Raw genomic sequence first — 12,009 nt, 5'->3', positions numbered from 1 at the left:
AACCCAGTGTGTTTTTTAAGCTGTCAGGCCTGAAATTTGAACCACACAGTTATCCATGCGGAATCCAGCTCCTTTAACCAGTAGGCGATGGGGCCAGCCCTCAACTCTCATCTTTGCCTACCACCTTCCAACAGCCATTTTTTGAGCACTGCTACCAGGGTTATTAGTTCTCTGGTGCTTCCAGCCTGTCCTGGATATGGGAGGAGCTGTCTCTGATGGCCAGAACTTTCAGGCAAAGAACCACCAGGTCTGGCAGTTGGAAGTTAGCTGGTGTGTGTGGAAGCAGTTTGTACGGGGGAGACCAGCAGCATCTCTATGGAGGCCTATGCGGCTCTCGTCTTGCTGCCATTCAGGGGCAGCCCAACCCTTGTGAATTGCTGGGTATCCTTCTTACCACTAAAAAGAATGCCAGGCCTCATCAGCTGCTGGTTGCAATGTAAAATGATGTAGCCACTGTGGAAAACAATTCAGTGGGTCTTCAATAAGTTAAACATAGAATGACCATGTGACCCAGCAATTCCATTTCTAAGTGTATACCCCAAAGAGTTAAAACACGTGCTCAGTGGGGGCTGGCAGGTGGCATGGTAATTAAAGTGCTGGACTTCCACATAACCAACTATGGTTCAAGGCCTGAATCTGGCAGCCTGCTTTCTCATTTTCCCTCTCTCTTTCTCTTTCTAGTTTAATTTAAAAGTAATAATAATAATAAATAAATAAGATAATTATTAAACAAAACAGGTACTCACACAAAAATGTGTACGCCCATGTTCATAGAAGCATTATTCACAATATCTGAAAGGTAGCAACAACCCAAATGTCTGTCAGCTGATGAATGGATAAACAAAATGTGTTATAACCACACACTGGAATATTATTCAGTCATAAAAAGGAGTGAAACGCTGATAAATGCTGTAGCATGAATGAATCTTGAAAATATTGTAATAAGTGAAAGATGCTAGAAACAAAGGGCCCCCTATAGGATAATTCTATTTCTGTGAAATATCTCGACGAGGTAAATGAAGACAGAAAGTGGACTGGTGGCTGCCAGGAGCTGTGGAAGGGAGGAATGGGGGGTGACTGCTTGGTGAGCATGGGCTTTCCTTTGTGGGTGATGAAAGCATTCTGGAAGTAGACGTGGTGATGGTTGCGTGATATTATGAATGCACTAAATGCAATGGAATTACCTACTTTTCTTTCTTCCTTTCTTTCTTTTAAAGTTGGTTTCTTTGTGAGAGTGAGAAACAGAGAGATAGAAAGATAAGTCCCCTCAGCAGGGTCTCATACCATGATCTGTGCCCGCCCTGTCTCCGGCCTTCCCAGCCAGCTAGGATCACAGGTGCACACACTCCACAGTGCACAGGTGGACTACGGAAGTGAACCCACGATCTCCTTTACGGATTCAGCTTTACTAGCGCAGTCCTTCCCACTGTGCCAATGAGCTGGTCCAAATGATATCCTTGAAATAGTTAAAATGGTAAATTTCATGTTTTGTGTATCTTATTACAATGTTTAAAAAGAGAGAACCCTAGCTAGTCTATAGCCCTGAGAGCGAGTACACTGTTCCTCAGGTAGGAAACAAACCCAGGACAGGGCGTGTGTACACAGGCCGGGAATGGGCTCCTGATGGCTGTTCCCGGGGTGCTGGGCTGGAACTGAGCCTGTGGATTGGCCTCATTCCTATAGGAATGGTGCAAGCAGAGGTTGCCAGAAGCCTCCCCTGGTAGAGAAACAAGCCTTGCTTTCTGCAGGAGCCAGGACTGGGCCCAGCTTCCACAGAGTGGCTGAACGGTGCTCGGCAGGGGGGTATGTGCCCAGCTGGAAAATTGCGGGGCGTCTTGTCTTAAATATAATATTAAATCGGCACCTTTAATTAGTACACTTAGAAAAGGTCACTAGCAATTACCTGGGACACAAAGAAGGCGTGAGCAGGCAAGAGCCCGTGAGGAAGCCGAAAAGGACCATTTTGAACAGCACATAATTGAGGGGAAAATGGATAAAAGTCCAGGAAATTACAGGGTGGGTGACAGCAGCTGATGGCCCCATCCCCATCCTGCCCAGCACCCCCCTTCTTGGGAGGACCTGAGCGTTGGGCTTGAGAGAGGATTTGGGATGTAGAGCCGAGTCATACGACCTTGGCTGGTGGGGCCTGTGTGGCCTTTTGAGAATCCCCTTGGCCAGCCAGGGGCTTGGCCTCGCATCCCACCCCAAAGGAGGTTGACCAGTGAGGTCTGAGGGCCAAGGGGCTGCAGGCTGACATGGACTCAGGTGTACTGTCATCAAGCATGGCGCTTATGGGCCTCAGTCTCTGTATGTGGAATTTTCCCAAGGCGTTGGGAAATAGCTGTGTTTTTCAAAGTTTGCCACTAAAGGACCCCTGAGGAAAATGGAAAGGAAATGTATATTCCTGGAAGTCAGGGGAAGGCTGGAAATTCTGTTATAGCCCTAGGTTGTCTTAACGAATAAATGTTACATTCTGCTTTCAATATTTCTGTATTTGTTTTTGTATACAATAATTCCTTGTCATTGAGCATGGAGATGCTTTGGAGAAGATGCTTTTTTTTGTTTGTTTGTTTGTTTTTTTGTCTTTCGCCTGCCCCTCTTTTCCTATCTGGGATGAGCATTGACCTGGGTGTCTGGAGTTTGGAAACTCAGGTTTGAGCTCTGATGTTGTTCTTCACTGGCTTACTTTGGCCAACTTACTAAATGCCTTTAGCGTCTCCATCTCCCACATGGGAAGGCTGGGATCTGAAGCTGTTCGAACTTTGTTCCATGATTTTACTCCTCGCTCACTTACCTCCTCTCGTCACCTTGGATACAACCATTTCCTACTCTGCTGTTTTGCTGCTTGACTTTGGAGAGGATGCTGCCTAGCCTGGCCTCAACTTTCTAGTCTGTAAAAGGGATAGAGTTTTAACTACTGAACAGTCGCTGGGAGGACTCCCTCTGTGGGTGCACTGTGTGTCTGGCATGTTATAAGAGCCCAGCGAATGCCCAGTATCTTCCTTTTTCAGATTTTGGGCCTTCAGTCAGGGGCTAGTAGGGTCATGTCTGTGGAAGTCCTGAATCTTGAGTTCACATGTCAGGTGGTGAAATGTGTGAGCTGGGGAAACAAGCTTAGATGGGCTAGAAGGCCAGTGGTGTGGATTCCAGCTCTGCCACTTGCTATCTGTGAGGCTGTGGTAAATTACGTCATCAGTCTTTGCGGCCTTATCTGTTAAGTGGAGAGAGAACAGTAGGGGAGAATGAGATGGTGCATGCTTGGAAACCCCTTAGCTCAGAGTGCCCAGCTGTGCTCAGGACTCAGAAAGGTTAGTTCTCATTGTCATATCAGGACCGTCCTTTGAAAAGTCCCCTACAAAAGCTCATTAGCTTTCTCTTCTGTATAAAATTCACCAAGTTTGGAGTCCTTCCTTTCTTAATTTGATCTCGAGAGCTATTTGGTAAATCTGAGAGTCAGAATCTGAAGAGAGTGTGTGTTTGCTAGGGCAACTGAAACCTTGGAAGAAGTAATTTGCCCCAGGTCATGGTTATGATCTAAGCACCCCTTTGAGAATCTGGTGAAGACCCTTTCTACAGAAATAACAAAGTGTGCCATTATCAGCCCCATGCATAGTTCCCGGAGTTTAAGGACTTCCTGAAGCTAAGGTGACCAGCTATCCCAGTTTGCCTGGGGCTTCCTGGGAAATTTCTCAGCTCTGGGCAAGCCAGGACAGCCAGTCACCTACCTGAAGGCTACTAAAGGGAGCTGTGACCCACAGGGGAAGACGGCCCGTATAGGGCTTCTTAGGCAAGGTGTAGGACAGGCATCCTGATACCTGGGGTGCTTCCTGGAGAGAAGTGACGAGTTCCTCTCAAACCCCTTCTTGAAGACAGGAAACACCTTGTCACTCTGTTCTGGACTGTAGTTCATTGAGATGGTGCTACATCTCCTTAATGTCTGTGTACTCCAGTGCCTATCCTAAGCTGAGCACCTAGACACACATGAATAAATGCCAGAAGGTGTTGCAAAATATTCTGGATTACAGAAGCTGCTTCTATTTGCAAAAGATGAAATCAAACTCAACCGACTTGGGCCAGAAAAATGTGGTGGTAGTGTCAGGGGTTATTAGTTCATATAGCTGAGAAGTCCGGAAGATGGAGATAGTATCAGACACAGCTGGCTGCGACCCTCAAACCATCAGGAGTCTGTCTCTCTCTGCACCATTTGGCTCTTTTCCTCCTTGCTGGCCTCAGTCTCAGGCTGGCTCTTTCTGTGTGGTGCCAGAGATGGCTGCCATCTGTGCCAATTTAGCAGCGTTAGTGGAAGGAGCTCCTGTTTCCCAGTAGTTCCAGCAAAAGTCCCAACGTTGGCTTTGATTGGCTAGACTGGGTCACCTGCTCATCTTTAAACCAATCATTGTGAGCAAGGATATGGACTGTTCTGATTGGCTAGGGCTGAGTTGTGTGCCCAACTTGGAATATAGAAATTGACATGTTGGGGGTCTGCCTTCATCTGAGTCACTTGAGGAACAAGGTCTCCAAATTAAAATCAGGTAAAGAGGGACAGGCAGAAGTCACAGCTGTCCATTAGATACCCAGGACGTACACAGACACACTGTGACAAGTGTGTCAGGGTGGAGGTAGGGAGCCTGGGCCAGAGCCCAGAGACACACAAGGATCTTGTGATAGTCAAGGAGGTCAAGGATCTACTAGAGGTTTGTTAGATGCCCACTTCCTGCTGGGACTACGAGTACCTGTGCAAGGTAGTAAGAAATGAACCTGACCTCTCATTTTTACCCTGTGTTTTCTCCCTTGGCTGCTCTAGGTTCTTCTGTGACTCAGTTGCTGGCCCGAGACATGGACAATGACCCCCTGGTGTTTGGCGTGTCTGGGGAGGAAGCTTCCCGCTTCTTTGCTGTGGAGCCTGACACCGGTGTGGTGTGGCTCCGGCAGCCACTGGACAGAGAGGTATAACTCACTTATACTCCTTCCCCAGTTATTCCCTTGGACAAAGGGCAGGAGCAGAGCCAGGGGGAAGGGTGATTCACCATCTTTTAGGAGCCTTCCTCTGAGACCCCGTTCTGACTCTGACATAGCATCTTCCTACCTGAGTGGTGTCTTGTTGCAAGGGCCAATGCTGATATCTGGACTTAGGGTTGGAATGGGTGATTGCAAGAGGCAATGTTGATTGGCAAGAGATACAGTGACCCTGGAGTCATCTCTTGTCAGTTGGGTCTCTATAGCGATCACAAGTCTATCCCAGTCCCAACAAGGGGTCCCTCAAAGAACATTCTCCAGAGAAGCAAGACTTGATGGCATGGTAGCACTTAGCATAGTAAGTTAAGAGTTTGAACACAACCCCAGGCCTTGCCCTCTCCTTACATTTATGGAAGGGGCCACAGAGGTGTCTAGTGATTGCTCAGTATCACACAACAACTGAGAGACTGAGTACCCAAGATTCTTGACTTGCTCTTATTGCTCTTCTAAGGGAAGAGTCTGTATTCCATACCTGTTTCCTCATTGCCAGAGACAGTGCTAGATTTTTAGGAAAGCCTTTGGACACTGTATCGCATTTAAACTCCTAGGGCAGTACCTGCTGCCCCACTGGCCTCACTTAGACCCAGGACCCAGGACCTCAGCACACCTTAGTCTAACTCTGCTCTTCTCCCTCCCTCCCTTCCTTTTTTTTTTTTTCCAGACCAAGTCAGAATTCACAGTGGAGTTCTCCGTCAGTGACCACCAGGGGGTGAGTGTCCCTTGAGGTACCCGCTGCCCTGGGAGGTGTGTCGTGGGCCCCTTTGGTGGAAAGAGGCCGGCAACAAATGGCAGTATTCATTCCCCACCCTTGTCTTGCCAGGTGATCACCCGGAAGGTGAACATCCAGGTGGGGGATGTGAATGACAACGCACCCACATTTCACAATCAGCCCTACAGCGTCCGCATTCCCGAGGTAGGAGCCCCAGGGTGTTGCTTAGGAACCATTGGGGACCTGCTGCTCCCCAGACCATCTGTGGGTGTAGGCTGGCAAGCCCACCAGGGAGAGGACAGCTCAGCACCTCCACTGGACACCTCAGCCCAGGTGTCAGCTCTGGGCAGGATGGGGACCAGGCAGGCACTGCTGAGTCTGGGGCCAATTGGTGGTTGGGAAGAGTGGTGGGCCAGTGGGTTGGGGAGCCTCGAGCCTGAGAACGGGCCTTCCTGGTGGAGCCCCAGAGCTCAAGCTGGAGTCAGTGTTGGAACTGGAGTTGGGAGGAGCCATGTTGTTTTCTCTTCCTTCTGTTCAGAGACAAATGTGGGCCTCAGGCAGGGCAGGGGCCTCACCCAGGACTCAGGGAGCAGGGATTCCAGGAGGGAACTTTCCTAGCCCTGCACTACCTCCCCACACTGCAGTCTCCCTGGTTCCTGGTCTGTGTACTCTGCGTATGTTTGCATGAGTGCATGCGTGTAAAATCAAGCCATTGCTGGTAATTGAGAAGTACAAATTATTGCATTACAAACGGTTCGTTAATAAGCTGGCTGCCGGCTCCGATGGCACCAGGGTTCTCCTCACATGCTGTCCCTCACCTGGATGGCAATCTTCCAGGCTGGCAGTTAGCCAAAGACCCTAGATTTTTAAAAAGTGGTGGGTTAAGAGCTTCAAAGTGTATGTCCCGCAGGCCTGCCCTCAGGGCTCTGGGCTGGGAATAGTCAGAGAGTCTTCAGATAGGAGGTTGGCATTATGACATTTGGATTCTAACTCTTTTGTATAGTTAGTCATTGGGTCAGGAAGCAAAAAAGAGTCTTTAAAGAATATCCTATTCCATTTGTGTAGGAGGCTCAGCGTGGGAGAGTAACTTGTTCTAGGTCACACAGCTTTGCCTGTAAGCCTCCTGACTCCCAGGACAGGCTCAGCCTCCCTCAAGGATGAAGAGAGCTTGTCTCGTGCCCAGGTTCCTGGCCCTCATCACTCAGCTCTGGTCTAAGGATCCTATGTTTGCACCAGATGGAGGGGAGGGAGGACAGGCACGCAGTGTGGATGCACCAGAGGTGCCCTACCCTTCCCCTGCCTGGGGCAGGACATGAGGAGGGCGCGCCCGCAGTCCTAAACGTGGGCATGGTGCCCTATGCTGTGGCCGGTGTGCCCGGGGACTGCAGCTTGGCTCCGGGCTCTCTCTCATTTGGAAATCTCCCTAATTTAATTAAGGGTCTCTACGTGCCAGCCTGTGCTCTGGGCCTGGGCTCAGAAACCAAGGGCACGGCTCAGAGTTAATGAGCCTTGGACCCATTGCTCAGCTGCCATCCTGGCAGGCATGGCTGCCCGCTGTCTTCCCTCCCAGGGCAGGGAGAAGTGAGGGAGGGAAACAGCAGTACCAAAGAGACAAGGGGTCATATCCCTCCTCCCCAGCCCCTGGGCAGGGCCAGCCTCCCTCCTCTCTCCTTCTCCGGGACATACGACCTCTAGCACCCACCCCTGCTGGAATCCCCTGGGATTCTCCTGGGGCTTCTGCCTCCAAGGAGAGAGGCTCTTTAGTCATTCATTTATTTAACAAATATTTATTGAGTGTCTGCTGTGGAGACTGGGCCTGGTGCCAGCTCTCATCTCACAGAGCCCTGGGAGGCCACAGGAATTGGAATGACCAGAGTTAGAACTGTAGGCAGGAGGCCCCAGGTCTAGCCCCTGCTCTGCTTCTCAATTGCTGGGTCTGTTTAGACACGTCACTTAACCTCTCTGGGCCTGATCTTCTTTATCTAATAAAAACAAAGGGCAGGCAGGATAAAGATCATCAGATGGGCCCGCCTTCTGCCCATCTGATGAGGAGAGGCTGGGCTGAAAGGACACACAGCCCTTGGAGGAAGGCCTGTGTGGTTTACTTTCTCATATGTAAATATCCCTGGGTCACTGTAGTGGCCTGGTACTCAGAGTGACCTGCTTGGGGCTGCTCAGTGTGGCCAGTGGAGATGTGGTGTCAGCTGGACGATGTCCGGGCCACTCTGGACCTGAGACGTCTTGGCGCAGCCAGCCTTGGCCTGGTGTGGTCACCTGAGCTGGAACTGAGCTGTCTGGCACAGATCTCAGCTGGGGTGCCAACAGGAGGCCTCAGGCCCCTGGCCTAGAATTCAGCCTGCAGTTTTCTGCTTATGTTGAAGTCACTTTGTAACCCCTAGACCCCTGCCCTTGAGGAGTGTGACTCAGTGACAGAGGTCCTGCAGATGTGAGCAGAGTGAGAAGGAAAATGACAGAAGTGGGGAGAGGGGCACTAAAACCCTGTATGAGTTCCAGAGAGCTGCCAGATGACCAGAGAAATCTCAGCAGGCTTCCTGGAGGAAGTGAGTTTCCGACAGAATCTGGCCGATGTGAGCAGTGGATGCTCCTGTGTTTTATTGTGGGAACAGAGATAAGTCAAGACACGTGGGTTCTAGTTTTAGCCATACTAACAAATGGCTGCATCGAACTTTAGACCTGTCATTGTCTCTCTGCTAGCTTTGGCCCTGGCAGCTGTCAAACTAGGGAGTTGGACTAGGCAGGACTGACATCTGTGATCTGAGGAGGCAACCCAGCAGAGATTTTTTAGAGAGGTTTTTACTATAGGTGTGTGTACTCACTGGAGAAACAGAGAAACAGAACGCAAGAAATCACCCCCCAGAGAGGATGGCCATGCCACAATCCCTTCTCCTCCATTCTCCTCTTGGGATTTTGGGCACACATGCACATGTGCCTGGTGTGAGTTTTAAGCTGCTAGTCCGGGACTCAAACTGTGGTCAACTATGTGGGAGTCCAGTGACGTAGCCATTATGCCATCTGCCGGTCCCTAGAAGCACCTTTTTATCCTTTAGAGCTCTTTGATTCCTTGAGGGATGGCAGAGCAGCTCTGCATCTATTCAGCTCCTCTTTTGTTCTTCTCAGCCACCTGCCTCCATCCCTTATCTTCCTGAGCTCCACTCCCCCAGTCCTGGAGCCCCAGTAATAATAGACTTTGTAGTGCCCAGACCTAGGGATAAGTACAGGAGTTACAGAGTGGCAAATCCAGGTCTACCAAGGAAGAATTTTCTAATAGCAAGGTCTCCCACCCTTCGCAGATGCGGTCTGCTATCTGCCTTGCCGAGCATGTACTGATATCCCTGGAGTTAGGCCAGCAGGAACTGGACAACCCTGTCTCAGAAGTCATCCAGCACTGCATGCTGGGAGAGTGATGGGTCCCAGGGTCCCAAACACACCCAGCAGAATTTCTCAGGAGAGCAGTTAGGATACATGTTTCCAGCCCCTGCAAATCTGAGTGGGTAGCTAGAGAGAGCCAACCTAGGAAGTCGCATTTTTAACCAACTCCTCTGGTCACAGACCGACCAGGTTTGGGGAACCCTGGAGGGTGACCCCCCAAGGGTTTCTGAGAGCTTCAGAGGGTAGCCCATCTGGGATAAAAACTTTCAGCCCACCCATAGCTGCCTGAGAGGTGTCTCTGGGGACCCAAGTCCCTCAGGCCAGAAATAACAGGGGTGGGAGGCAGTCAAGGCCAAGCATTGCCCTTCTCCAGGAAAAGCTCACCCAGTCCTGGCCCCCACTCCTCTGAGAGCCCCTGCCCTGGCCCAGCCCCTCTCGGAGAAGCCAGGAAGGTGTGTGTTTGGGTTTGTTTGTTCTGGGTTGGTTCCCCTCCTGCCCACCCTTCTCCCCTCACTAAGCTGTTCTCCATGTAATTATCCATTTTATCAGGGTGAAAGGCCCCGCAGTTCACTTGTCGAGCCCTAACGAGGCAGCGTGGATGCTTTCAAGTCCGTAAAGAAAAGGGAAATCCTGCTAGAATTGGCAACTTAATTCACCAAGCCAGCCTCGACAGACCTCATTAAGTCCCCGTGTATTCATTTCAGGCTAATGGCTGTCATGCTGACTGCTGTTTGATTTGCTGTAATAGACTTTTATGGCGTTCCAATTTGCTCAAACGTGTTTGCCTGTGTCTGTGCCCAGCGGTGCTGCTCCAGCACCTCCATGAGGGGTGCGTGCCTGCCTTGCTGACCTTCAGCGTTGTCCCATCCTGCTCCTCCCCCATCTTCCTTCTTGGCCCCTCAATGGGCCCAGAGGAAGTGGCCCTCATGCTCGGGTATTTGGGCAGGAAGTTGGGTGTAAGGGTGGGAGTCAAAGGAGTGAGGTAGCAGTCTGGGTCAGGAATCAAGGAGGGCCATCCTAGGGATGACCATATCCTTGAGAAGCAGACAAGGTCAGCCTCCTTAGCTGGGCAGTCTGGGAGTTTATCTGTAGGGATTCAACTTAACTTTCCCAACTTATCTCTGATATTCCTCCACGGGAACTCTCCTCTCAGCCACAGGGCCAATTCAAGCCTGTGAATGTGTCTCTGTCTCGCTTTTCTCTCTCTCCCCCTCTCGCTAACACATGCACACATTGTACTTTCGTAATCAGGACTGGGATTCAGCCTAACCTAACTCCGCCTGTCCTTCAAAGCCCAGATCTGATCCACTGTGCTCTGATACACTCAATTATTTTTTTTTTTAAATACAAACCTAACAAACATTTGTTGAACAGCTGTGGAGCAGAGCTCTGGGACTCTAAGCTGACTTGGCCCTGCAAAGTAGTAAAAGGACTCCACCATTTGCCAGTCGTGTGATTTTGGAGAGGTGACTTAACCTCTCTGGACCTCGTCTTTCTTATCTGTAAGACGAGCAACCGTGACAGCTAGCGTAATGTGGATAGAAAAAGTCCTTAGCCCAGTTTCTGCTCATAGTGACAATATGAAGAAGGGTATCCTGGAGATCGTGTGTCAATGAAATCAGATACGTGTTTTATCGTCATCATCATAAATTGTTGTTGGACAGCTGTCTATGTGCATGACTCTGTTGCCACGTGGCCCCTGCCAGACCTCACAGGGTTTCACTCTTGTTCTTCCCATTCTACAGATGGGCACTCGGAAATAGAGAGGTTCCTGGGCCTAAGCTATTCCGGGGTGGAGCCAGGATTAGGAAATAATTATGCCAGGTTCAGTAAATGCTGGTGATTAAGGCCAAGGTCTTTGTCCTCAGGGAATGTAATTTTACAAAGAGAAAGACATATAAGAGGACATGTACCTAAATGTATTCACGTACTGCATCTATCTGTGTATTAAATGCACTAACTACTACTGTGACAGCTTGCGTATGCACAGAGCGACGTAAAGACCGTGGTCTGCACGTGGGGGCTGTTTATTTCAACCCTTATAGGTCAAATAAGAGTTTGTTAGTCAGGTAAAGAGATTATGGTGTCTCTGAAAATCATTTGCTTTCTGGGCTCTTTTATTCTCTTTTCACATTTTGAAATTTCCCAGCATGAACAGAGACCCTGCGGAAGAGGGATGGTGGTTGTATGGGCTTGTGTCCCTTGCAGGTCCCCCCCGCCCCCACCCCCATTACCTCATGGAAACAAAGGCAGGCTGGAAGTGGGCCTCCTGGGTCTCTGCCCAGGTCTCTGTGACAGATAGTTCCTGCACAGATCCTTGTCACCCATGGCTTCAGGTGACCTGCTATGAGGTGAGGACAGGGCTGCTTGCAGGGAAGAGCTAGAGGTGGGATGAGATAACAGAGCTTGAGAGAGAGGGGGTCTTCGAGCCTTGGAGCTGGCTCAAGGGCAGGACCAGAGCCCAAACCCAGGCTGCCTGGCCCTGGGTTCCAACAGACTGCATCAGCTCTCCATGTTGCTTCATAAGGAAAGTGAATACTCATTCCCTGAATCTCCTTATCAGAGATGGAAAAACGTGAAGAAGGGTACCCTGGAAATCTTTGTCAATTAAATCTGATAAATGTTTTATTTTTTTATTTTTGGAGAGGTTTTTGCTATAGGGCACATGCTCTCGCCAGAAAGATGGAGAGAGATAGAGAGACAGAAGATGAAAAATCACCCCCCGGGGGGATGACCATGCCACAGTCCCTTCTCCTACATTCTCCTCTCGGGATCTTGGGTACACATGCACACGCACCTGGCATGAGTTTAAGCTACTGGGTCCGGGACTCGAACTGTGATCGACTACAGCAACATAGCCATTACGCCAACTGCTGGTCCCTCAGATAAATGTT

The 12,009-nt window shown here is 49.9% G+C and overlaps 1 protein-coding gene across 4 annotated transcripts in view; it reads left to right on the top strand.

Moving 5' to 3' along the window:
- The window catches only part of CDH23 (cadherin related 23), a 410,231-nt gene that overhangs the window by 73,464 nt on the left and 324,758 nt on the right, over positions 1-12,009 (top strand). For all 4 annotated transcript variants that reach the window (XR_003548152.1, XM_006170102.1, XM_027768917.1 and 1 more), the window contains exons 3-5: positions 4,805-4,947; positions 5,678-5,725; positions 5,837-5,929. Coding sequence is in view for 3 of the 4 variants with exons in the window: in XM_006170102.1 (XP_006170164.1) it covers positions 4,805-4,947; positions 5,678-5,725; positions 5,837-5,929 (284 nt within the window). In the remaining variant the exon portion in view is untranslated. The remainder of the gene's footprint in view (positions 1-4,804; positions 4,948-5,677; positions 5,726-5,836; positions 5,930-12,009) is intronic.

Source organism: Tupaia chinensis, unplaced genomic scaffold, assembly GCF_000334495.1.
Source record: "Tupaia chinensis unplaced genomic scaffold, TupChi_1.0 Scaffold148012_1, whole genome shotgun sequence".
Lineage (NCBI taxonomy): Eukaryota > Metazoa > Chordata > Mammalia > Scandentia > Tupaiidae > Tupaia > Tupaia belangeri.
Note: the sequence above shows the minus strand (reverse complement) of the source record. Positions and strands in the feature narration are given on the sequence as shown.